Here is a 26,745-nt window from a genome sequence, read left to right as displayed (position 1 = left end):
AATCTAATTAGAAATTTAGCGATTGTTAAAAATGTCTTATACGGTATAATGCAACGTTACATTAAATATATATTTGAGCAATTAAACCGATGATCGATGATACCAAAAATAGTTAAAAACTGCGTCGAACGCATAACATTATTCACTGCTAGCCGCCAGGAATGTTCTTCTAAGCGTGCATCCTTAACTACAGATACCAGAGTGTTCATATTATTTTTTTGTGTCATGTAAAAAAGTACTGTTTGTTTTTCGTCTCTCCAGCAGTATACGAACATGTGGTCACATTTTCTATAGTTACTGGATAAACATATACAATGGAAAGTCCTTATTTAAAGGTATACCTGTGTAAACCGAACATTTGTAAAGTATTTACAAAGGTCACAGAAACCAGCCTACCGGGAAGCCAGGAAATCTCGGCTTCTTTTCAAATTAAATAGGCCATGTAAGACTGTCTACAGCCCGTGTAAGATTTCTAATTGGTAGGTATTATTTGAAAGCTGTAAAATGCGCAAGCAAAATTACTAGCCAGATGATTACCCCGGCAATGACGATCATAGCAATTTCCAGGCACTGCGCAATGGTAACGAGTATGTTCAGCTTCATCAGGTGGGAGAAACGCCGGCTGAGCACTTCCCCTTGACGGAGTTTGTTGATGGTGTAGACGCCGTAGGAACCGGTACCGATAACCAACACGTTGAATATCAATTCGATAGCCATGGACACGGGAATTTCTGCATTAGAACAACAACATTTACATGTTTTTACGTGGGGTCACGTAGATACTCTGCGTTATCGTACGTACTATCATAACTTATGCATGCCCATTAAGCGCATTATGTGTGCATCAGCAATGCGACAAACATGCGCAACGGTGGCCCTTTGCAGCCCCCACAAAATTGCCACTGTTGATTAAGGATTGGTTACTGAGTAGCATTTAATGCGGTATCGTATTGCAATGTACACAACAAATTTTCCAAAAAAAGGATTACATGGGTCAATGTGAGATCGTAAGCATTCGCCGGTCTCCACAGTCCACACAGCGTCAGTTTAAAAGCAATTAATTTCGGCCACCCGGCACAATTTGAAAGAAATTTAATAAACACAATTTTTTCTTACGCCCATTTAATTTATCGTTTACTTAAATACAGGACATCTCGTGCTACTACGAGCATATGTTGCAACTACAGATAACAAAAATATTTTTTACAATATTTTTAAAGGAAGTAAACTCATTAAGATGACGTAAGGTTCTGATGACTGAGCCCATTAATGAACGTATTACTTTAATTCGCGCAATCAGAATTCCCTTTGATTACAGAAGTTTTTCGGCTCCTATCTGTCGGTATCGATCCGCTTTGAAGCGCTGCAGTGCGCTGTTACATACTGTATATCACAAAGCCGCAAGATGAATAAGCGCAGTTTGCGCTATATAATTACACACCAGCTATTAGGTGATTTGGAAAGTCCATTAATTAAATATTTGGAGTATTTTTGCAGTAGTATTTGTACCAGGAAAAATGCGTTAAATTACTATAAATGACTTGGACTGTAATATTCAAGTGTACGTCAATCAATGCGAAATGCAATATGTGTGCGTTAGAATAATATTGTTAAAATTTCCGTTTTTTCTGCCTGCATGTACTGTACTGCAGTAGCGAGTATAAAAGCCGACGAGAAGTGCATGTCTCGCGGCAATACATCTCTACAAAGTCGAAAAGTTCAGGAAATCGATACGCCATCTTCACCGTATCTTTCCATCAGAAATTTCTCACAATATTTTCTCCCGTATACGTATATCAATCAACGACTACTTTCGCTACCTCCTCCATTTTTTACCCTACTTACATGTATTTGGCTTAAGACAGACAGTCTAAACATGAAACTTATCAGTGGTCGCATGTTTTAATCGCGTAACGTTTATATATTTACGTAGCGATAAATTTAATTAACATGTATTTCTATCGGTATAGCGCACACCATAAATTCTGATTTATGTTTATAGATTGCAGACACTACAATATCAAGCGCCATTAGATAGCAGGTTTTACAAAAAGTACACAATAAGAGCAAAGTGTGCTGTTACAGCAGACAGTAAATATGCCTACCCGAAACACTAGCCAGTGCTCCAATCAGGCCCAGTCCACCGAGGACAATTTCCGTAATGGACAGACACTTGAGGCGCGGGATGCCCTCCAAAACATAACCCTCCACCTCCATTGTTTCCACACCATACACACCGTCTACACAGTATTTACCCCGCACAAATGTCAAATGTAGCAACGCCAACCGGTCGAATCAATAACCCATCAACCGCACACAAAAACGCTCATCCCTCTGACCGAAATATCTGCGCATATATGTTTCCCATAAGGGAGAAATATCTCGCGCACAATGTATATATGGTAAGGCGATTTGATTAGGGCCTGGATGAGTGGCGCCGGGATTAACGTTTATGGACGTCCCGCTGGCACATTTCACATCTCCACTGGCGTACGGGCGCTGCCTGTAAGATGGATCATACACACACCGTGGATTAGAAAGGATATTTATTAAAAAGACGACAGCTGAGCGCGCGGCCAACGGAATATAACTGTGTTATACAGTTATTGATCTGGCCTGCCTGGGTTAGTACGTGGATATATCATAAAAAGCGATCCCGCAACTCTTCTAATCAATACCTAATGATTGTGTACTTTTTCGTGACCGGCATGCAGTTTTCTCTGTGTTAGTACGCGCCATCATCTCGGTTCGTGCGCGTGCCGGAAGTGCGGATGCGGAGAACGAGCGGCTGTTGTCAGGATATGAACTGCGTGCAGCAACATACGGGAGAGGGGTGCAAGAAATTAGCGGTACATTGTGCGACAAGACGTCCGGCAAGACGGAAGTACAGTTTCGCGATAACTGACGTGCCTAATCAAGCGACGGCAAATTAATGAATAGGATCAAGTTGAAACTAATGTGTTTCTCGGCAGTAAAACGGGTCGAAAACGGTTCACGGTGGAAACTGCACTTACATCGAAGACACATTCATTCGTTAGGAAATTTGCACTTGTGACAGCGATCACTGCATTAGTCTGTGCAATGAATCAGTGGCAATAACCTGGTTACATTAATTACTGAATTTATCGATCTTACGAAATTCTGCTACGTATCTTCGGCACATACGCGCTATAGTTCTAGCTAGTGCATGCATTTCTAACTGTACATGTTATATGCACAAAAATCAAAACCCATTAAAGATAAACTTATGGTGATCATGCAAAACTTCAAATTAGCATATATGGATGTAGTTGATCAAGGTACGCATTCGCATGTTGCAAAGTACTTGTACCTGAGTCACTATCTCTTCGGTAAGTGTTGATCAGCTAGTGCTACTATGACAAACTCGAGTGGCATTTTTAACACAATGCCTCTGTATTATCGGCGATAAACGAAAAGGATAACAAACAACTAACCTGCGAGTCTGTTACGTACACGGTGCCACTGCAACACCAACCGCTTTGCTTCACAATATAAAGCAATGTCAAAAGTGTTGTAATAGCAAGGTACAGATAATCCGTTAATTAAGCAATAGCTTCTTGACTTATACTCGTATAAATTTCTGTTAGATTTTCTGCTACTAAAATGTGGTCAGGAATCTGTGTCATCGCAGCTTCTTTCTGTATGGTCTTGATTGTTTGGTCAGCAGCAGTAAACGCAGGTAAAAAATAGTTAACGCTTGATAGACATTTTACAAATGCAGCGCTAGATAGAATATAATTACAAAATTATTACGCTATGTACTTGCGCTGTAGGTATGGATTGATTATTGCGCTATATGCTCGCACTTACGCCTTTATGCAGTTTGGCATGTATTATGTATTTGAATTGATTTTGTATCTAGTTCACCTTTCTGTTTGTCAAAGCATGAAGAATACAAACGTTTACTGGTTTCTTAACGGTATTTTCTATTCCCACACAGACGACCCGGTTCCCGTGCCATTGCCTCACAGCGACTGCGTACAAACACCCAATGGAACCACTGTGAGGTGCATTCGCAGTGATAACTACAGTATTCCGGGCAATTTCGATGTTACCTTATTTCCCAAGGAAGTTAGGACCATCCTCATAGGCAGGCTGAGCTCCGTTGCTGTTGGACGATCAATGAATACCATTCACAATGACGCCCCACCGTTACCGGCCGATTTAAACGCGTTAACAGCCGTCTCATTGTACCACTTCCAGGGAACGAGGGACGCGTGTCCCCTTCGAGGCCTTCTTAGTCAACGTCAAAGGCAGGCTCACTTCTTTACATGTGAAGTTCAGCCGTATTGGTACACTCGGCGCCAACTTCCTTAACGGATTTATTGACTTGCGGAACCTGGACCTTCAGGACAACGACATCAGTCAGATCGACCCAGCCGCTTTTCAAGGTCTATCCAGTTTACCACTGTCAGGCCCTGCGCTGTTGGACACAATCCAACTAAATGAAAACCAAATCACCGCTTTGGATTGGGCAGTGTTCGCTCCGGTGGCTAACTCACTCGTAGTAAGTGGTTGCCTATAGCAGGCTGCCTACCTTGCTACCCGGGTAGAAAGATTGTCGAAATCTATTACAGTATAAATAAGACACTATACAGACAATGTACGAGTACAGTAAACTTTCGACGATGCGCTAACAAGGGTACTCATACATAGTAGCCTAATGTATAGGTATGTACGGGTATGTACGGCGTATAGGTATAGGTATGTACGGCGCTAACAAGGGTACTCATACATAGTAGCCTAATGTATAGGTATGTACAATTGTTATGCAAAGCAAAAGTTGTGTAATACAACGTACGGAAGGATAAAAATGTACCTGAAGTAAAAGATGAATATTATATACCTATTAATTTTTGTTTTCAGGAACTCGCACTGCAAATGCAGAAAGTTCCTAAGCTGAGTGCATTGACCTTAAGCCGACCCTACCAGTTCAGCCAGCTGTACCATGTGGATCTTAGTATGAACTCGTTAAATTTTTTATCCCGTCCGATTCTCGACACCCTACCCATAACCAATGATTCAAATATTTTCATGGCTAACAACGCTTTCTGCCCAGCGGATACCAGCACAATCTGTGCTTGTTGTGCTGTCAAGGACTTTGTCAGCTGGGCGCATGAACTCGCCAACCGAACGGTGTCGCGACCGTTTTCATTGATCTTTACCTGTGGGACGGCCAGCACGACATCGTACTGGTCCGTAGAGTCGGCTGGGGAACTCCTGCCACCGTTAGAACAGTATGGATGCTGCACCAATCCGGCGGCGCAGGACTGCTTTCCTACCACAGCCACGCCCCGTACTACGGTGCGTACCACTGCTCGTACCACAGCCCGTACCACGGTCCGCACTACGCCTCGTGGCACACCGGCGCCAACCAAACCGACGGAAGAGGATGATGATACAACAAAGCCGGTCAAGCCAGAAGGCCCTGGTGGTGCCGCAGTCACCGATCATCGTACAAGCGGATCAATGCTGATGGTGAGCGCATGTCTGGCTGCATTGCTATTCGTGCCTTGGTAATCTAAAGGTCATGCATGCCTTAATCCGAAACGATTTTTATGCGACGCGCGTGGATGATGCAAATTGCAAAAACTGTTTGACGCCAGCCACAACAGACCCCATAAACAATCCCCGCTCAGTAGTTCGAGATATTTTGTAATGAGTGTACAGTCAAATTCAATTACGATAGTGAGGAAAATCGTTTTATATTTACTAGAGTAGCCATTATTTTTCTCTTCGGTGTTGGTGGTAACTCTAGCTGTGCGCTACCTGCGCTAGCTGACAGATAAACTGCGCTAGCTGGCAGATAAACTGATATAACCGAGCAAAACATCAAAATCGCATCTAAGCGGAATCTAAGCGGTTTTTAAAATTCTTGACTCATAAGTGCCCAAAGTAATATTTGCACAAACATTAAAGACAGCAAAACACTGATAACACTGGAAGGTATAAATCCAGTACTTTCAATAATACAGTTTACCGATATCGATTAAACATATGAAAACAGAAGCACCACACAGCATCCATAGACAGCGGAAACAGGCCGGAATCACAGAGAAGATTTGATCTAAATTAGCCGAGGCTGGTGCCGTTCTCAGGATGGATGCCGCGTTTCCACATTGAACTTCGATGCTGAACCTCTGGCGCAGATACTCCGTTGCAAGTATCTTGCCTGTTTCCTGTCATATCATCGTGCCCAGTTCACTGATCAGCCGAGAGGCTTCCGGTCCGAGTGATCATGTTCTGGTACTTCAAGATTTCTTCCGTTCGGCCTCCGCCGCTGCTGCGCCAGCTTGGGTGGATGTTACTGCGATATGTGATAGGGCCATCGTACACGCACATCACCCATGTGACATCCCATGTTAACATTTCGCCTCGTTCCCGATATTCCCAAAGGCTCGAGTTCAGTCTTAAAGGTGACTGAAGCGAAAGCTCGTTTATGCGTGGCGTTTAAACTGCTATGTCTTGACTTCCAGCATCGACTTTTCTTACAGCTCAAGCCGTGCTAGCCTCGAGCGTCCCCTCATTCTTTGCAAATGCATCGGTGCGGAGTACTGTAGCGGCTCGATCAAGTGGCACCACAGAGTTTGTATACGGGAAATCAGCACTTGCAAAGTGTGCACGGCTGGTGCTTGCGAGCGCATGAGCATGCACACGGTGCATGTGTGCTGATTTCTCGTATACGGTACAAACTCTGTGGTGCCACTTTATCGAGCCGCTACAGTAATGATCGATGTTCCCTGGCACACACCAACAGCAATCCTTAATTCGGAATGGTTTAAGAGATATCCCAAGGATGCAGCTGGCGCTTCCAGCCAAGCTTCGTTGTCTTTGGGGTTGACATTTAGAAGCGACAGCATCATCATTCGTGACCAATGCCTTTCCGCACTCACGAACGTGAACATCATAGACTTGAAATGGACACCGGCATCGCTTCCGGTTGCAGAAGGAGGCCTCGAAATCCGGAGTCTTGAGAAGGTCGCCCTTGCGGTCTTTCTCGCCTCGGCTTACTCAGTGAATCGGCTGACAACCGAAATGACCACTTCGACCCGGAAGTGTACTGCGGCGATGCCAAAGCTGAATGGCAGCAACGTGTGACGGAAGCTGACCGCAGCTGTGGAAGCCCTAAAATTTCGGAAAGTGTGGGATGAACCAGTCATGCGAACCTCCGTGAAGACGTATTCGAAATGGTCCAGTGTGACATTTCTAGTCAAGCGCCGAATTCAGTCAGTCAGCATTTCTATGCATAACAAAGAGCAGTGCGTAGCGTTTCCGGATACGAATAATCTCATCGTTAAATCGTCGACGGAGATGCCTCTTCTAGCTGAACTGAGCGATCTTACAAAATTCTGCTACAATGCTATGTATCTTCGGCACTTATGTGTTACGGCCCTAGCAGCTAGGGCCTAGCTGCTACGAGTACAACAACATGCATTCCTGATTGTTACGAGCTAAAATATATGAGTTACGAGCTATATGAGTTACGAGTTACGAGTTATGATATATGAGTTACGAGTTACGAGCTCGTATATGAGCTAAAATTAAAACCTAATTTTTGTATTCTTGAAAAACGCTTTTATTAAATAAATTTTTGTTCATGTACTTAAAATACTGATTAGCAATTATTTTCGGTCATCTCTTAGTTGCAAAACGGATTCTTCGTTATCGAGATTCCTTTCAAGGTCTGCTCCTTGCAGCGACGATCGTAGACGTATGTATAATGTAATGGCGCAGATTATAAATTAGTTACTATCGTCCGCCGAAGTGAAAATAAATGGCTTTGTTTCGCGGTCATAATTATGTAATGCACGGGTACGCTAGGTGCAGATAAACTGATGTAACCGAGCAAAACATCAAAATCGCATGTATGGATGTGGTTGATCAAGGTACGCATTCGCATGCTGCAAACTACCTGGGATATAAATCACTATCACTTCGCTTACTGTTTATCAGTCAGTGCGACCATGACAAACTCGAGTGGCATTTTAACACAATGCCGCTGTATTATCGGCGATAAACGATAAGGAAACAAACAACATATCGACTACCGCACCACTTGCATTCTACAAGAATGATGTTAATACTCGTACAGTCGTACTGTTATCATTATTGTAATGTATGTGCACTGTGCAGTATTTAATTACGGTCATGATTGCACATCATGATTCTGATCGGGCTTATGTTTCTTGTTGCCCCTGAATGACAAATTTCCCGTCATTCAGTATGGTGGGTGGCTACGGGACCTTAGTCTGGTAGATTGTCGTTCTCCAGAGGCTGTGTGGTGGCAGCTGTCCCGTAGACATCCCGCGACACACCAGTGGAGTACCAGTAAGTCTCCAGCCCCATTTCGTTTCAGTGCCAATGTTCCCTGGCGACCGTTAGCAGTATGCCTCAGTACTCCTGTTCTGGCTGCGGTAAATTGTTACAGGGGTGGGGAAGTCACAGACGTTCGTGTCCCAGAACCCTGTCTCAAGAGCCGGAATTGATTCCCGTCCTAACCCAACAGCCTCCTGCTCCAGCCCCTTCTGCGCCGATAACAGCAAACCCAACTGACGATCAGGCTACAGGCAGACCAGCGCTGGTGAAGGAGCGAATTACTCGCAGGGTGCCACACGGTGCCCGTCGGGCTGTGGCAGCATCTTTCGAGAAAGCCATCAAGAATGCCGTGCACCATAATGATGAACAGCACTGGGTAACGCTCCTGTCCTTTGCATCGCAGGTTTTAGCTGTTCCAGAAAGCCCGGATGGTGCTCGTAAAGTTTCCCTCGCCACTCTGATGAAACAAGCGGTAGCGGATTATGAAAGCGGAACGAAGCGTCCCCTGTCACGTCGAAAGAAGAAAAAGCCCAAAAAGCCTAAAGATCCCAACGGCGACCTAGTGCGACGTGTTGGAATCAAGATTGACGACGGTGATTGTTCTGGAGCCGTTCGCATTCTGATGTCCACTGACGCCATACAGGCCCGTCGCGAGACCCCTGTGCAATTTTCGAAAAAAAAACTCCTCCTACAGTTTTCATCGGAAAATTTTTCTGAATACACCATTGGATTCGTCGTGAAATTCTGAACAAAACGGTTGAGGCCGATTTTTGAAATTCGCATTTCCCCCCAGACCGTTACTGCGGGCGGTCACCAATGCGACAGCCCTGTTCTTGGGGCATTCCCCCCTGGCCCCCAAGAGCAGTCAAAGACATCTTCTCGAGCCTTTTTCAGTGATACAATTAGTATTTCAAGCGCAAATTTTTTCTCTATTTCTGAGGGGTCAGGGGGGAATGCCCCAAAACTTGGGTTGTGACATAGGCGACCGCCCGGGTGGACGTGCTTGGGGAGGAACGAATTTTGAAATTTGGCCTCAACCGTTTTGTTCAGAATTTGACGGTGAGTTCAGGAATATTTTCAGAAAAAATATGCGATAAAAGCTGTAGGAGAAGTACATTTTTGAAAGTGCACGGGGGGATTCCCCAGAAGTCAGGCTGTCGAGTTGGGGACCGCCCGTAGTGAGGGTCTAGGGGGAAATACGAATTTCAAAAATCGGCCTCAACCGTTTTGTTCAGAATTTCACGACGAATCCAATGGTGTATTCAGAAAAATTTTCCGATGAAAACTGTAGGAGGAGTTTTTTTTTGAAAATTGCACAGGGGTCTCGCGACGGGCCTGACGCCATAGCCGAAACGTCGCGCGAGGTTCTGGATATCATGGCGGACAAACACCCCCAGTCCCCCTTGCCTGACAGACCCGGAGTTACCGCATCAACACCATCAGTTACAGCGGACGAGGTACGTCATGCAATCCTCAGTTTTCGACGCGGATCAGCTGCAGGACCTGACGGCCTATTACCTCAGCACCTACTGGACATGTTGGGGAAAGTTCAGGATGATGTCTCCGCTAGCTTTTGCAAAAGCCTGGCCCAGCTACTAGACATTATTATCCAAGGTAATATTCCTGACTCTGTTCGCCCGTATTTTTTTGGCGCAAAACTCATCGCCTTGCGGAAGAAAGACGGTGGCCTGAGGCCAATCGCGGTCGGTAACACTTTGCGACGGCTAACGGCAAAAGTCATATGCCGCCGCGTTAAAGGACGTTCGACAGCTGCTCTTCAGCCAAGTCAACTGGGGTTCGGTATTAACGGGGGCGCCGAGGCGATAGTCCATTCCGCTCGGGAATTCTTGAGCAGCGATCCAGACCAGGTGAAGGTTCTTCTGAAGATAGACCTAAAGAATGCCTTCAACTGCATTTCCCGCGCCACCGTCATGGAAGTTGCGAGCGTTCACCTTCCCGAATATGCGAATTACCTTTACGCCTGCTACGGCCATTATTCGGAACTGTACCTCGACGATGAAGTTTTGTCATCGCAGAGCGGCATCCACCAAGGCGATCCACTAGGTCCGCTTTTATTTTCTCTGGGCATTCTTCCATTTACATCCAAGCTCAAGGCAACCTTCAATGCGTGGTTTCTCGATGACGGTACACTTGGAGGGTCTGTCGAGACGGTCGCTGCGGACTTCCAGACTGTCATCGATACAGCACATGCATCCGGACTGAGCGTCAACATGTCCAAGTGTGAGATTTTTGTCTGTGGAGGGTCCTGCGTTGAACGGGAAGCAGCTGTGAAAACTTTCCTGGACCGTTTTCCAACTGTTTCAGTCGCTGCCCCAGAAAACCTTTGCCTTTTGGGTGCTCCACTGACGAAAAACGGTATCACGTCAACCATATAACAGAAAACAGAAGTTATGCGCCTAATTGCCAATCGTCTCGATCTGTTACCCAAACACCAAGCGTACTTCCTACTGAAATGCAGTCTCAGCGCGCCAAAGCCCATTCACCTTTTACGTTGCTGCCCAACCTTCGAAGCACGAGAGAGTCTCTGCGAATTTGACGACGTCTTGAGACAGTCGTTGCAATCAATCTGCAACGTACGCATGGATGCACCTGCGTGGCGTCAAGCTTCCTTACCAGTGCGCTGTGGTGGGCTCGGGATCCGACGGGTAGAAGAATTATCTTTGCCGGCCTATTTGGCCTCGATTCACGCTACCCAAGGCCTGGTTTGCCGACTACTGCCGCATTCAACAGGAGTTGCCGTGACGGATCACGTGGCCCTTTGGAGGTACCTGTCCGACGATGCTTCACCTCCTTTACCCGAAAGCCGACACCTACAACGCGCATGGGACGCTCCGTACTGTTTAGCGGAGCAGACAATCATGCTGCACGAGGCTTTAGATCTCGCTAGCAAAGCTCGGCTGTTAGCCGTTTCAACTCCAGAGTCAGGCGCCTGGACACACGCACTTCCATCGTCCCCAATCGGAAACCTTTTGGATGATGAGGCTTTTCGGATTGCCGTCGCAATTCGACTTGGCGCACCCGCTTCATCCGATCACCAGTGCAAATGTGGAAGTGACGTTGCTGCAGACGGTCACCATGGCTTGAGCTGCAAATTCTCAGCCGGAAGACGCCCTAGACACGACTGCATTAGCGACATCTTGCGACGGGCTCTTGGAGCAGCAGGCATACCCGCAAGGACTGAACCTAGAGGCATGCACCATGAGAACGAAACACGTCCCGATGGCATCACCACTTTCCCATGGACAAGGGGATTGTGTTTGGCATGGGATGTTACCTGTGTTGACACTGTCGCCCGTTCGTATTTGGACCAGACCAGTGTGAAGGCCGGAGCGGCAGCAGACCATGCCGAAGCCGAGAAAGCAAGAAAGTACAGCTTCCTTTCGGGGCGATACGAATTTAAGGCTGTTGGTTTTGAAACATTCGGCAGTTTTGGTACATCTGCCAAAGGATTTGTTAACGAGATTGGGAAGAGGATTTTGCTACAAACCGGCGAGATTCGTAGTCTGGAGTTTTTGAAACAGAACATCTCTTTAGCAATTCAACGTGGTAATGCTGCTTCAGTAATGGGGACCGTCGAGAATGTTGTTTCGGTTGACCGTAATTAGATCTTGATATTGTTATCACGCTATTGAATTAAAAATTAAAAAAAACAAACAACTAACCTGAGACCAATGTTACGCACACCGTCATACGGCGCCATTGCAACAACAACCGCTTTGCTTTACAATATAAGTCAATGTCAAAGTGTTGTAATTCCTTGGTTCAGACAATCCGTTAATTAAGCAATAGCTTCTTGGCTGATTTAGATTTCTGTTAGATTTTCTGTTACTAAAATGTGGTCATGGATCTGTGTTATCGCAGCTTCTTTCTGTATGGTCTTGATTGTTTGGCCAGCAGCAGTAAAAGCAGGTAAAAAATGGTATAAAATAGTCAACTCGCCTAATAGAAATTTTACAGGTTCAACGCTAGATACGATGTTATACTTACAAAATTAGTACTAGTCCGGTTCAAAATAGACCGGAAATTTAGTAAATCCTGACAATTGTGAAAATTCTGCAAAAGCTGAGTAACGCACGAGATAAGATAAGCGCTCATAACTGGTCCATATTGCGATGAGGTGTCTTTTGCACGTTTGTATCCACGCCCCAAATATTCGTAAATGTTGCTCTAGAAAAAGCTACTCGAGAGTAGAATATTCGAGCGTCAAAGTCGCCAATTTGGATATTTCTCATGCAAACTCATGTGCACACATTTTATTAATTTCACTGCGATATGCCGTGATCGTACACCTCAATAATTATCCATTAATAAGTATTGCTAACGCCTATCGGGTATCGTCGACACTGCTACGTGCACAATCTTAATAACTAATTAATAACATTATAATTAGTGTTAATTAGTCATGCTGACTCATGCAAACACATTCTGGTAGCGTAAACCAGAAAGTGCGCGTAGGGCGCATAAGTCTCTAACATAACTTATAAGTTACCACGACGTGTTAAAAAGTCTAATTATAATTAATTAATTAACAACGGGTCCATTAGATTTAAAAATTTTGCGGATAAATGGTGTACAGAGTATTGATTAATTCGCTAACCGGCTGGCGTTTATTAACTTGCAACTGGTAGCGTTAACTAACTGTTTTAAATTAATCGTTAATTATAGGAACTTTTTTAATTTTTTTGTTAATTTGAAGCACTGAATTCGGTAGGCAATACATATATAGGTAATAGGCAGCAACAAGGTGCAAACTGCAAAGTGAAGTTACAGACTGGAATGAAAGCACACCATAAGGGAAAATGTCGCACGTTTTTGCGCTCCCAAAATTGCCCGCTCGATGCAGATATGTGATGCATCATTGCCGTGCAGTTATTTGATGTTTGTTAAGGTTTAAAGTTCGATTTTTTTAAGCGTGTGTCACAGATTTCCTTCGCTGAAATCTTCATAACTGAATTTTGAGCCTAACTAATGTAATATATATTACGCCATATACTGTACTTGCGCAGTATCCTTTATAATAAAAGAGTAAGAAGGTGCACAAAATTCGTGTCTGTCTCCATTTTCTGAGCGACACGGAAAGCGAAACGTAGGTATCCGTATAGCATTCGATAGCGGGAAGTATGTAGATGAGCCCACAAAAGTCAAATTTGCGAAAACGGAAACCAGTTCTGAGAAAAAATTCAAAAACCTAACATGCAAAACCTACGGGAACGTCAAAAACCTCTTAACGCCGACAAACTGCCACCTCGAGTGCGAGGGGCTTTGCACACTCCCAAGTCCCAAGTTTGTTTTTTGCATTACGTTAGAATCTCACGGTTCACAACAGCTATTGCTGTTTGGCTCTGTTGCGGATAGCCCTGAATCAGTAAATTTTCTAATAAGTAATTTTTAAAAAGCAAGTGAAGTTTTAAGAAGAGACAGCTTTAAAAGGCTCCGCAGTCAACATGCTGATGCACATACGTTGACTGCGAACGGCTTACAAGTCTTTTGTGAACGGCTCAAAAGTCCATAGTTAAAATTTGTACTAAATTTTTGTAAGGCTTTCGGGAGGGGAGGCTTTTGGGGGGATTGTATTTCATGGTGGGGATAGCATGGATTTGTTGTTCCTTCAAAGTCACGGCGAAACAGCGTAAAGGGTAGGGGATGGTAATGCGGGGAACGCTATCAATGAGCGAGGGGGGAGGGGCATATATTGATAAAACAGGGTAATAGTTAGAAGTTTAGGTAGCAGGAATATTAGGCGTGGGAATTAGTGCGTCAGCCGATCACGGAAATTTTCTACATTTTGGTTTTTGTTTTTCCCCAAGAAATTATGTTCGAGCAAGCGACGTACAGATAGAATGTTTGGTAAGTATTTGTTTGACATTTTTAATTTGCCTAATTATTTCAAAAATTTCGCTGTTGTATATATAACAAAAAATGAAAATTTGGGAGATAACAATATAGCGATTAATAAGTTAGTGTGGACAACAGCGGTGGTCGAATACTGGAATCAGATTGTTGTTGTTACAGACAGACTGGAGTTTAAAAAAGCGGAAAATACAGTCTGTAGTAAGCAGTGAGCGAGGCGTTTGATGTGCCGGTTCAGTAAAACACGGAAAAGTCACAGCGGTAGCGGAAAATTTCGCTCCGAACGCGAGGGCGAATGGGCCCTCCTGCTTTTCGAAAAATTTGAGAAGAAAAGAGTTGACCTAATTATTATGGTATTACAGCTGTCATGAAATTTTCACCTTTTACGATTTTTATGAAAATCGTCTATGAAACACAGAATTTCATTAAGAATTTCTTTTTTCCAAAATTTTCCAAAGACCTTTATTATACCAGTCACCCTTGCGAAAATTGAACGGCTTAAGTTGCTATAAAATGCCATCGCTTCCGTCCAGTATTTAAAAATTCTAACGTGAGAAACACGCCAATTTTGATTCTATTTTCCGAATATTTTTTATATATGATTCCCTAACAAATAGAAAATAAAACACGGGAAGTTAGACAATGCCTGCGCTCGGCAGCGCATGTGGTAACGGTTCGCCAGCGCCGATCGGGAAAATGCGGCCGGAAATCGGGAGTGGCAGACGGGGTATGATTGAATTTATTTGTTTACTATCTGTAGAACTAATAAGGTCCACATAAAAACGACAATTTTCGAGAGAAAAGTATCAAATTTCCAAATTTAACATTATTTGCAATATGAGCCAAGCTCAGCCAATAAATCAACGACACGTTTGAGCCATTAAAGCATTGCCAGTGGAAATAAATCAAAATTGCACTACGTTTCGCTCATTAATTAAAAATTATATTTGCAATCGTTGTTTTATACTGTAGTTTTGCGTTTAGTAATAAATAGGTGATAATCCATCGCTGCCTTATTCCGCGCAGTCTGCGCGGGGTCTGCTACTTGTATATCGATTATTACGCTATAGACTTGTATGTAGACTCTTTATCTATAGAGAGATTCTATATATACAGGATCGACATCTGAAATTCTGCATATCAGTACTTCGCTTACTGCCTTATATGGGCTCCCCTTATATTACTCTCCCTTATCTGGGCTCCCGGGCAATATGAGCAACCCTCTATATCGGCGGTTACGTTATTACTCACAGTTTTGCAGCTGTTATCACTGTTATGACTGAATGAAAATTTAGATTTATTTAAAATACTTATTTCGCCAGTACTTTTGTAGCATTGAGTGTATTTTAATTTAATTAAGATATATACAGATAATAAGATATAATTAAAATATATATATAGATACTATAATTATATAAATATAATTCGGATGTGAAATTTCGGAATTCTTTGGTGTGCTTACTTGTAAATCCGGTTGAAAGAAGTGGAAAAGGGTTCTGCTATAAATCCGATAAATAATTTGACGGGTATTGCTCACTAGCCGGGAGCCCAGATAAGGGAGAGTAGTGTAAGGGGAGCCCATATAAGGCAGTAAGCGAACTAGCGAAGTATATACATTATGTGGTTAAATTTGATTCTTTGTCTGTCGCCGACCTTGCTGTATTTCGAAGCTTGAAGAATGCAAACTTTAATTTCTGATTTCTTGGTTTCTTAATGGTAATTTCTATTCCCGCACAGACGACCCGGTTCCCGTGCCATTGCCTCACAGCGACTGCACACGAACAACCAATGGAACCACTGTCACGTGCATTCGAAGTGATAACTACAGTATTCCGGGCAATTTCGACGTTACCTTATTTCCCAAGGAAGTTAGGACCATCCTCATAGGCAGGCTGAGCTCCGTTGCTGTTGGACGATCAATGAATACCATTCACAATGACGCCCCACCGTTACCGGCCGATTTAAACGCGTTAAGGGCCGTCTCATTGTACCACTTCCAGGGAACGAACGGAACGCGTGTCCCCTTCGAGGCCTTCTTAGTCAACGTCAAAGGCAGGCTCACTTCTTTACATGTGAAGTTCAGCCGTATTGGTACACTCGGCGCCAACTTCCTTGACGGATTTATTAAGTTGCGTAACCTGGACCTTAAGGGCAACGATATCAGCCAGATCGATCCAGCCGCTTTTCAAGCTCTGTCCAGTTTGCCACTGTCAGGCCCTGCGCTGTTGGACACAATCCAACTGGATGAAAATCAAATAACCACTCTGGATTGGGCAGTGTTCGCTCCAGTTGCTAACTTACTGATAGTAAGTGTTATCAGCGGTTATCAGTAACTGTTATTACTTGAATATATAGTGTGTACACAATTTTTTCCTTAGCTGTACATGCAGACACTACCTTCCAAGATTACGTACTTATAGTAATAGCAAACCGAATAGGCACGTACAAGTAGCCTGTAAAGTAGATGGTATTGTATATACTTATATATAGCAGATATGGACAATGTAAAGGTTCGACGTAGCGTTGTAAGTTATGACTGCGTTACTGGTTACACTGATAAATGTGCAGGAACGATTGTGCAATACAGTTTGATGCGATAGGCGTCGACTTACTATTCACAACGGAAGGATAGACATATACCTAATAAACGATATAAATCTTTTAATTTTTGTGCTTTTAGGAACTCACACTGCAAATGCAGAAAGTCCCTAGGTTGAGTACGCTGACCTTAAGCCAACCATACCAGTTCAGCCAGTTGCATCATGTGGATCTTAGTATGAAGTCGTTAAATTTCTTATCCCGCCCGATTCGTGACACCCTGTCCATAACCAATGATACCATTATTTTCATTACTAACAACGCATTTTGCCCAGCGGATACCAGCAAAGCCTGTGCTTGTTGCGCTGCCAAGGACTTTGTAAGCTGGGCGCATGAACTTGCTAACCGAACGGTGTCGCAGCGACCGTTTTCATTGATCTTTACTTGTGGGACGGGCATTTCGTCATCCGAATGGACCGTGGAGCCGGATGCTGCAGTCTTACCATCGTTAGACCAGTATGGCTGCTGCACCAACCCGGCCGCGCAGGACTGCATTACCACTACGACCACGCCTCGTACCACGCCGGTGCCAACCAAACCCTCGGATCTGGATGATACGACAACGCACGTTAAGCCAGAGGGCCCTGGTGGCGCTGCAGTGACCGAGCATCGTACCAGTGGAGTAATGCTGAGCGTATATTTTCTGGCTGCGTTGCTACTCGTGCATTGGTAATCTAAAGGTCATGCCTTAATCCGAAATGGCTTCTGCGCGAAGTACGTGGACGAGGCAAAACTGTTTGGCGTCAGCCACGAAAGAGCCCATAAATGATCCCCGCTCGGTAGTGCAAGATATTTTGTAATGAGCATACAGTTAATTAATTACGGTGGTGAGAAAAATCGTTTTATTCTTGACTATCCATGATCTCTTCACTCTTCGGTGGTGGTGTGTTGCTTGATTAATGTATTGACCCTTAAACTCTTAACCGTTAAAAAGTCTAATACGGTTTCCTTTAAAAAATTGAGCTAACCATTATCAAGAAAAGAGGTCTTTATTTCGCTTCATACTACGTATATGTCGTCTAGCACTGCATATCCGCACTCCGTTGCATACAGCCACCGCACTACAAATGCTCTGTGAAGAATAGTACACAGTACAAACTTCGCATTCAGCAGCAAACTAAGGGAACGCACAGGTATACAGTCGAGACCAGTTACCGCATCAAAGTTACTAATTCTAGTGTATCGCATAAATGACTGGTCGGCAAACTTGCGCTTTTACACCAAAGAAGCCGGCGAGGGTCTGGGAAGTTCACTGGCAAGCAAAACATTCAGCAGCAAAGACATTCAGCAGTTAAGAAGTTACTAAAACTATGATGAAGCAGCCAACGTCGCCGTGCTTAGCGACTGCGCCACCAAGTTCCCATTCCGGTGGTCGGGTTGTGCATAGAAAACCGTCTTCATCGGCGCAGCATCCGGAGTAGGCATCTAGCGCTGGCAACGGTCGAGAGGGATAATTGACAGCCCAGAACGAGGGTGACTCGCCGTATCCAAAGCGGCCACAAGTAAACGACACAACCGGCTTGCGTTCATCCGTCATACTGGCCACTTCGTGTATCCACCGCATAAACGCCGTCGCTTCACAACACCCGCAGATCTTGGCGGGGTCATTCGGGCAGAACGCGTTATAGTCCAGCTTAATGCTGCTCATCGTCGACACATTCAGCGTTGTCCGTAAAATATGAGGCCGTGGAAAATTCAGCGCATTTCCGCTCAGATCAAGCGTTTCCAATGCTTGGAATTTGTATAATCGACCGATGTATATCAAAGATGTCATTCCGGTTACGTTGTGTGGTCCGATAATATTGCTGGGTCCCATTACCTTCTGATTGTTTAGTCGGAGTGTCTGCAAAAAGTGCTTATACATTTTCTATCAAACGATAAACATATTTGAAGAAAATATCAGTTTTGTAATCGAATGCCGGGAAGCAGCTAGTGAGCCAGTTTACTCTTACTGTCATACATACTCGTAAAGTTTGTGCAACTGGTAGAAAGGTTCCCCATTCCAATGAGCTGATCATGTTCTTCTGAAGGTCTATCGTCTCGACAGGGGAGATTATCGAATTCCCGAAATAATCGGGGCCGTTTCAAAGGCGGACTGATCGATACTCCATATGCCGTTCTCAGCCAAATCCAGTGTGCGTAGCGCATAAAAACCCCTGAGAAAGCGAGAGGAGAGGAACCCAAGCTGGCAATGCCGCACCAGGAGGCTGCGCAGTGTCGCCTTAACATTGTCTATGAGGTAATCAAGATTCCAGGTGTGTCCTTGAAGCCCAGAAAAGTTGTACATCTCCAGGACGCGCAAACAGGTTAAGTCCGGGAACTGCGCTTCCATGATGCTGGAAAATGACGTCCCTGATTTTCCGAGTTTGATGAAGACGACATCTCCCGGGATTAAGGTCAAGTTGAAACTGCCTTCGTTTTCGTATTCCAGTAAAATGCTGTAGTTGCCGGCGGTACATTCGAGATCATTTCCGCTGTACGTTCAACTTGGATGGGGCAGCACAGCGGCGCTTACCTCCGTTTCTGTAAAACGGGACATGATTATAATTAATTAGCGCCGCATTGTGACATTCTTTCACTAAAGTACAATAGCTGTGTCGACATCCAGACCGTAAGTTCTTATAACATCAGTCACATAGTGATTCCGCGCGCTCGCAAAATTGTTTGCTATCACAGTTTGCATTACGATACCTGCACCGATCGAGCTGATCAGCAAAGCGGCGCAACATGCTGCCGCAACCGTAAAAAACCCGAACATCATTCAAACGTAATGTAAGTAATAATCTGGTTTAAAAGGGGACAGTTGACTGGAAAAATTTTCGATTCAACTGGAAGAAAAATCAGTTTTTAACGGGTTCCGAGTCTCCGACGCGCTGTTAGCCTGATATGTACGTTTTTTTTTGTAAATCAGCCGCAGCATACACGAACTGTACTGTTATCGGTTCCGACAGTTGCTGCCGCTTGTTATCGTTTTTGTACGCACTGAGGTTTTGTAGGTTAATCTGATTTTATGCAAAAGCACAGACTACAGTCATAACTAATCAGCAACAATTGTGTTATGAATGTATTTAGTCTGCTATGGAAAATTGGACATAGATAATTGCCGGTGAGTCAGTTACGGCTAGTCACATTAACATGGGAACAGACACATCAACTTTAAAGTGAACTGTGCACCGTCTGATTGTCTACGTTTCTGCATTTGTGTAATTATTATGCACAGACGACAGCAGCAGATATCGACCGAAACTTCAAGTAAAGCGTTCTACCATTACTACCGAGAAATTTCAAAGGTCGGTTCTTAAGCAACGGTCTTCTGTGCCTTATTGTGAGTATCTCGTTCCGGATAAGCTAATGCTAGCTAAAAAATGCCGTAAAAGCTACAATGCGAGCAAGAAAGGAAGCTACGGGTTTAGGGTGTGCGTTTGGCGAAGACAGCGAAAACCGGTTTGTACAGCTAGTACGCGCACAGACAGCCACACTCATACGCGTGTAAGTGAATGCGAGCGGATTAATCCACTCACACACACATGTGCCGATCGATCGATACAGCAAGCCAGCACTTCGCTTGCGCTTTTTAGCAGCACTGGAATGCGCTGTCTTCGGTCTATTTATAGTCACAGCAGAGAGGCTGCACTGATCAACCTGCCTCAGCGGGCAAAAAAGGCTGTTCGCTGGCTTTTTAACATAGACCGTAGCCTCCTCATTTAGTCAGATTGTAGCTAAAACATGCTGAACACTGCTTTCAAACTAATTTAAAGCTGATTCGTTCTACTCGTATGCGCATACCAAAAACAGAAACTTCTCTAGCGCTGTCACTCATCTCTCTCATTTCGCGCGGCGAAATGACCTTGCAGCAAAATACAGTATCTGCGATCAAATGTCCTGCGGCTAATTGTTCTCGGCGAAACCTCGCGGTACCGTTTTCCACACCAGATTGCATATGCTCATAAAACAATTAGTACTGATTAGTGATGGCTATACTTACGCATAACCATAGCTTAATCTAAATGCCCACAAAGCCTCATTGTGTATAAAAAAAGATTACAAGCGCCAGTAGTTGTCGAAGCGAATGACATTTACGTCAGTACCACGTTTTATGCACGCTATGGCTGATGTCAAAAACTGCGTACTGTACATAACAGCGCATCAGAGAGAATATAAAACTGATACATCTTCGAGCCAAAGTGAAAATCTTCCAAATCAACTGTCTGTGTCGGAACCGGAATACTACATCAAGTTGTAACAATGCTCGTGTTTCCCACGGTTACGGCAACCTTTTGCGTTGTTGTCGCTTTTTACACTGCATCGATCAGCGCAGGTACCGTAACGAAGATTTCAAGAGAAAATTTATATAGTATTGCGGAGATCTGAACATACTGTATCATGTAACTATGATGTAAATTCTTTAAACATTAGTACTCGTGTTTAAAATATAATTTTTGTAAGCTAATAGCATCCCGTTTTCCAGAATCCGATATAAGCGCGGCTGTACTGCCCCACCCAAGTTGTACATACAGCGGCAATGACCTCGAATGCACCGCCGGCAACTACAGCATTCCATTTCGTCTCGAAGACCAAGGCAGTTTCAACTTGAGCCTAATTCCCGACAATGTCATGTTCATCAGGCTAGGACAACGGGGGAGGTCACTTGTCAGCACCATGGAAATGCGATTCCCGAATCTGACCGGTTTACGTGTCCTAGAGTTGCACAACTTCGGGGGGTATGGCGGGGATACGCTGTCACTTGATTACCTTCTAAGCAACGTGAAAGCGACACTGCGCAGCATACGTTTGCGCGATTGCCGTGTCGGGAGTCTCGGTGCAAATTTTCTCAAAGATTATTACGCGCTGCGCACACTGGATTTGGCGGAGAATGACATAGCTTCTATCAATCATTTCGCATTTGGAAGTTTTTCCGGGAGAAGTTTCCCTCTGGAAACGATTGACCTTCAGAAAAACAAGATCAGCTCACTACTATGGGAAACTTTTGCCCCAGTTGCGCAAACGTTACGGGTAGGTACAAGTATGAGTAAACTGCCTCACCCAGCTGCATTTTCTTAAGAGAACTTTTTTTTTCAAGTATGACAAGTAAATTGTATTAAAAAACGTTAACGCAATTTTTAGACACTCCGGTTAAACGATCAAAAAGTAGCTGGACCCAGCACTATTGTTGGACCACACAACATAACCGGCATGACATCCATAATATCCATGGGTATAACATATAAATTCCAAGCACTGGAAACGCTGGATCTGAGTGGGAACGCGCTAGATTTTCCATGGCCAGGCATTTTACGTACGACGCTGAATGTGTCGACGATAGCCAGCATTAAGCTGGACTACAACGCTTTCTGTCCGAATGATCCTGCCAAGATTTGCGGGTGCTGTGCAGCAGCGGCGTTTATGCGATGGGTTCACGAAGTGGCCAGTATGGCGGATGAACGCAAGCCGGTGGTGTCGTTCACTTGTGGCCGGTTCGGATACGGCGAGTCACCGGCTTTTTGGGCTGTCAATTATCCCTCCCGACCGTTGCCAGCGTTAGCAGCGTACTCCGGATGTTGCGTCAATGAAGGCGATCTAGGTTGCACGACAACAACCCGACGATCGGAATGGGGAGTGAATGGCGCCGTTACCTGGCGCGGTGACATTGGCGGCAGCACCATCATAGTTCTGATTACGCTCTTCCTACTGAATGTGTGAAGGCAGGCAAGGCAAGATCCCAAGCAATCCAGTATAGTGTGGCCAGTGATCATCCCAACCATGTTTTTCTAGGGTATTAATTTTACTTTATGCAGTAATTAGTCTCGGTTGTGTTTGCAGTAGCTTGGGTGTATTTGAGTTGCGTCCGTTCGCCTAGTTTTTTATCGCATCGTCATTGTTTACCGGTTGATTATGGTATGGGACTCGGTACATACAGTACACAGATACTGTACAAAAAGACCTTAATACAAATATACTAGCAAGTCAGCAACCATCCACAAAAACAGTGTCTAACAGAGAGGCATAGATTGTTATGCATGAACATTGCTGCCAATCATTGACGGTTAAGATCAGCACTACTAGCAACGATCCTCTTTATTATCCGTTTATGCAGATGAAGGAAAAAACAGTAACGCAACCATTTATTAGGTGGATGACCGCTATCCGCATTTGGAATGGTATCGACTATGTACAGACTAACCAACATGGCTGCTTCCATGGACTATCACATTGAATGCTGGATGCGACATCGACATCGAGTTCCGTCGTTGACAGTTTGCACGCAAGTGCGTAGTAGTACCGTACTGCATGTGCGTCTGTACCTTTACTGCTTCCATGTACCTACCTAAACTGCCGTCCACACAGCAGATGGGAACGAGCACTGGCCATTCAATGATAATTAGACGAATACACCAAAAAAACTGTTTGCAAAACTGATCTGGCTGTGTGGATATGAATATGAGAGAATAAATCTTTAATACGAAACTGCGAATTTGCGGTATTACTATACCGCGCGTTCATCTTGCAACAATCAGAATTTGTGTTAATTATGATACCCATTCCGCTTATAAAAGAACAGTTAACATCACAATTAAAGTTATGTAATTGTGTTATCTGGCCACCATTATGCGACGTATGATAGTGGATACAAGCAAAAGTAAACAGACAAGACGCCGGAAAAGATGTGCTCATGCTGTAACCATGTACATACCGCATACCGGTAGTGCCGTACATGTATACTTCCGTCTGCCTGCAGAGTACAGAATCTGATAGCAGACGGTGAGTTCGAACTTCTTCGGTTCTTCGGTATTAGCTTCTTATCAGTCACTGTTTACAAGACTTAGTATGCTTACTTATCATGGCTACTGCAAACTTAAGTGGCATTCTATAAACACAGTAATGCCACTGTATTATCGGCACCAACCGATAAGGCTAACAATAAGAAATACTATGTAATTAGCTAACCTCTGACCAATTTTACGCACACTATTTTACAGCAACGCTGCGGCAGCAACCACTGTTCTTTTCAGTATAAATCAATGTCACTCAAAACTGGGTTGTCAAAGCGTGGTGCACAAACTTCGTCAGTTAAGCAGCGCCGTTTTGGCTGATTTGAAATTCATCTGAAGTTCCGCAGTGGGCTTTCTCTTGCTAAAAATATGTTCTCACGGCGCTTTTTTTATGTAGCTTTTTGCTATACGGTCTTGAACGCGTGGCCAGCAGGAGTGAAAGCAGGTAAAATAATGTTCATTCTCTTTAGACATTTTTAAAGTGCAGAATTATACAACTGATGAATATTACATGCTGTTTATGGTTAGCCAAGTTAACACCATATCTGTAATGGCCGTTCACAGCATTTCCAAGCCGGCAGAATACAGAAACCGCTTAACAGATTATTGTCAAATGCGAGCAAATTCATAAATCATTCTAATTTTGCGATTTTCTTATTGTAAGTTTCATTCCGGTGTAGAGGATCCGGTTTCCGTGCCACTGCCGCACAGCGACTGCACACGAACAACCAATGGAACTATCGTGGAATGCATTCGCAGTGATAATTATACTATTCCCGGCAACTTCGATGTCACCTTATTTCCCACGGATGTGACGACCATCATGGTGGGAAAAGTGAGCGTTAACCCCACTGGAAGAAAAACGAACACCATTCACAATGACGCTCCACCTTTACCGGCAGATTTAAACGCTTTGAGAACCGTCTCTCTGTTCCACTTCCAAGGAACGAACGGAACGCGTGTCCCCTTCGAGGCCTTCTTAGTCAACGTCAGAGACCGGCTCACTGCTTTGCATTTCAAGTACTGTCGTATTGGTACACTCGGCGCCAACTTCCTTAACGGATTTGTACAGCTACGTATCCTTGACCTTAACGACAACGATATCAGCCAGATCCATTTGGATGCTTTCGAAGGACTACCCAGTTTACCACAATCAGGCCCTGTGCTTCTGGACACACTTCAGCTAGCGCAAAATCAGATCACCGCTGTGGATTGGACAGTTTTTGCCCCGGTTGCGAACTCGTTGTCAGTAAGTGCTCTCAGCTGACGCCAGTAGTTTTTATCGTAAGTAAGTAAACGCTATCGAATCTACCGAAGAAGGTGCGCATATCAGTACGCCTGCGCAGGCTTACTATACATGTACACAATAAATGTACACTGATAATTTTAAATAGTATTATTATGTGTAGGACGGTAGGACCTCCTACATTCTAACATTCCTAACGTTACATATAATAAGTATTGGGAAATGCAATATACGACTACAGTACTGTTTGCAAGGGAGAAACACACCACATCTGGTGAATCTTATTTTTATTTGGTTTCAGCAACTCGCGCTGGAATCGCAGAAAGTTCGAAGTTGAGTACACTGAGCTTAAGCGAACCTTACCAGTTCACCCAGTTGCTGGTCGTGGATCTGAGTGGGAACTCATTAAATTTCCTCTCCCGGCCGATTCTCGACACCGTACCCATAACGAACGACTCGGTTATTATACTATACGAGAACGCTTTCTGCCCAACCGATACTAGCAGAACGTGCGCTTGTTGCGCTGCCAAGGATTTTGTGAGTTGGGCGCATGAGCTGACCAACCTAACGGAGGCGCAACGACCGCAAGTAATGATTTTTTCCTGTGGGACGACCAGCACGGCAGAGTACTGGTCCGTGGAGTCGACTGGGAAGACCTGCCATCGTTAGAACAGTATACATGCTGCAGCAATCCGGCGGCGCAGGATTGCATTACGACCACACCCACGCCCCGTACCACGGTCCGTACCACGGCTCGTACCACGGCCCGTACCACACTCCGCACCACGCTCCGCACCACACCGGCGCCAACCAAACCGACGGAAGAGGATGATGATACAACGAAGCCATTCAAACCAGAAGGCCCAGGTGGCGCTGCAGCGACCGATCATCGTACCATAGACCTATGCTGAGCGTATTTCTGGCTGCTTTGCTACTCCTGCATTGGTAATCGAAAGGTCACGCTTTGATCCGAATTGATTTCTGCGCGACGTACGTGGACAATGCGAATTTGTTTGGCTACAGCGACTACAGCTCATAGATAATCGCCGTCATAAGGATAATTCGGCAGTTCGAGATATTCTGTCTAGGGTGTGCAATCAGTTATGGCGGTGAGAAACGTCTTTTGTGCTTTTGCTAACTCTTGGTTATTCTGTTATCTGTTAAGTTGTTAATATAGCGAAAATTACGAACCCAAATAACTCAGAATGCCTTCGAAGTATTATTCTGCACAAACACTGAAATCAGTCGAACCACCATTGGAAGGTGTTACAACATTTGTATTGACAAATTAACAAGCGAGAATTCTTTAAAAAATTAAGCAACACACATGTTTTGAATGTTCTTTGGTTATTTTGCCGCACTCCAAGGATCTACTGGATGTACATCGGATCGTTTCAGCTTGAGAACGCCAAGACAACTTTTTGATCGATATTTGGCGCAAAGGCACTTCAGTATCTCAATCGCATCTCGCCGATATTCCAGATTCAAAATGTAGAAGAATGCCTGCAATGATTTACGCTGTATGTATTTTGTAACTTCTCTTTGGAAAAGTCTTAAGCGAGGTGACTCGGTACATTGCACTAAAATCGTGTACATCCACGGGAACATTCGCTTTCGCGCATTTCAAAACACGTTTTGTTGGATTGTATACGAATTAGTGCTATGCAAGTAATGCTGTCTCTTCAAAAAAAATTAAAGTGAGTACAGTAAACTCTGAGATTGAACAACCGCGAAAATTGAACAACTGCGAATATTGAACGCCCGTGTAGGAACCGGCGCGTCTCGTATACTGCAAAAGCTACTGCGAATATTGAACAGATGGTTACATTGAACGCTTGTAGCCGGCAAAACAGTTAACATGTTAACGGTTAACGCATTAACATGTGAGCCGGGCTAGAATGTTAACGTTAACATTCCCGCCGG

The 26,745-nt window shown here is 44.3% G+C and overlaps 5 protein-coding genes across 6 annotated transcripts; 4 read left to right on the top strand and 1 right to left on the bottom strand.

Annotated features, from left to right (window-relative positions):
• Positions 1-537: 537 nt before the first annotated feature.
• LOC129594875 (uncharacterized) lies at positions 538-2,533 on the bottom strand (the record flags this gene model as incomplete). Its single annotated transcript, XM_055491728.1, has 2 exons — positions 2,106-2,533; positions 538-731 (listed from the first exon to the last, which is right to left on the bottom strand). Coding segments are annotated over exons 1-2 (306 nt in total), but the record flags the coding sequence as incomplete, so codon positions are not given.
• A 1,030-nt stretch (positions 2,534-3,563) lies between these two features.
• On the top strand, positions 3,564-10,734 carry LOC129594849 (uncharacterized). 2 transcript variants are annotated; one of them, XM_055491700.1, is made up of 5 exons: positions 3,564-3,700; positions 3,962-4,528; positions 4,888-5,499; positions 8,450-8,966; positions 9,673-10,734. In XM_055491700.1, the coding sequence occupies exons 3-5, from the start codon at positions 4,903-4,905 to the stop codon at positions 10,731-10,733; spliced, it is 2,175 nt and encodes a 724-aa protein (XP_055347675.1). In that variant the 5' UTR covers positions 3,564-3,700; positions 3,962-4,528; positions 4,888-4,902; the 3' UTR covers position 10,734. The 2 variants fall into 2 exon arrangements, 1 of the variants encoding a protein (XP_055347675.1); XR_008691238.1 differs by lacking the exons at positions 3,564-3,700; positions 3,962-4,528; positions 4,888-5,499; positions 9,673-10,734 and adding an exon at positions 7,961-8,349 and having other exon boundaries at positions 8,450-8,589.
• A 5,270-nt stretch (positions 10,735-16,004) lies between these two features.
• On the top strand, positions 16,005-17,653 carry LOC129594941 (uncharacterized). Its single transcript, XM_055491805.1, has 2 exons — positions 16,005-16,514; positions 16,889-17,653. The coding sequence occupies exons 1-2, from the start codon at positions 16,128-16,130 to the stop codon at positions 17,477-17,479; spliced, it is 978 nt and encodes a 325-aa protein (XP_055347780.1). The 5' UTR covers positions 16,005-16,127; the 3' UTR covers positions 17,480-17,653.
• Positions 17,654-20,925: 3,272 nt separating this feature from the next.
• LOC129594889 (uncharacterized) lies at positions 20,926-22,810 on the top strand. Its single transcript, XM_055491748.1, has 3 exons — positions 20,926-21,124; positions 21,275-21,819; positions 21,931-22,810. The coding sequence occupies exons 1-3, from the start codon at positions 21,052-21,054 to the stop codon at positions 22,504-22,506; spliced, it is 1,194 nt and encodes a 397-aa protein (XP_055347723.1). The 5' UTR covers positions 20,926-21,051; the 3' UTR covers positions 22,507-22,810.
• A 958-nt stretch (positions 22,811-23,768) lies between these two features.
• LOC129594882 (uncharacterized) lies at positions 23,769-26,021 on the top strand. Its single transcript, XM_055491740.1, has 3 exons — positions 23,769-24,021; positions 24,257-24,825; positions 25,124-26,021. Exons 1-3 carry the CDS (start codon positions 23,946-23,948, stop codon positions 25,157-25,159), a joined length of 681 nt encoding a protein of 226 aa, XP_055347715.1. The 5' UTR covers positions 23,769-23,945; the 3' UTR covers positions 25,160-26,021.
• Positions 26,022-26,745: the final 724 nt, after the last annotated feature.

The sequence above is a fragment of the Paramacrobiotus metropolitanus genome, unplaced genomic scaffold (genome assembly GCF_019649055.1).
Source record: "Paramacrobiotus metropolitanus isolate TYO unplaced genomic scaffold, Prichtersi_v1.0 Parri_scaffold0000072, whole genome shotgun sequence".
Lineage (NCBI taxonomy): Eukaryota > Metazoa > Tardigrada > Eutardigrada > Parachela > Macrobiotidae > Paramacrobiotus > Paramacrobiotus metropolitanus.
Note: the sequence above shows the minus strand (reverse complement) of the source record. Positions and strands in the feature narration are given on the sequence as shown.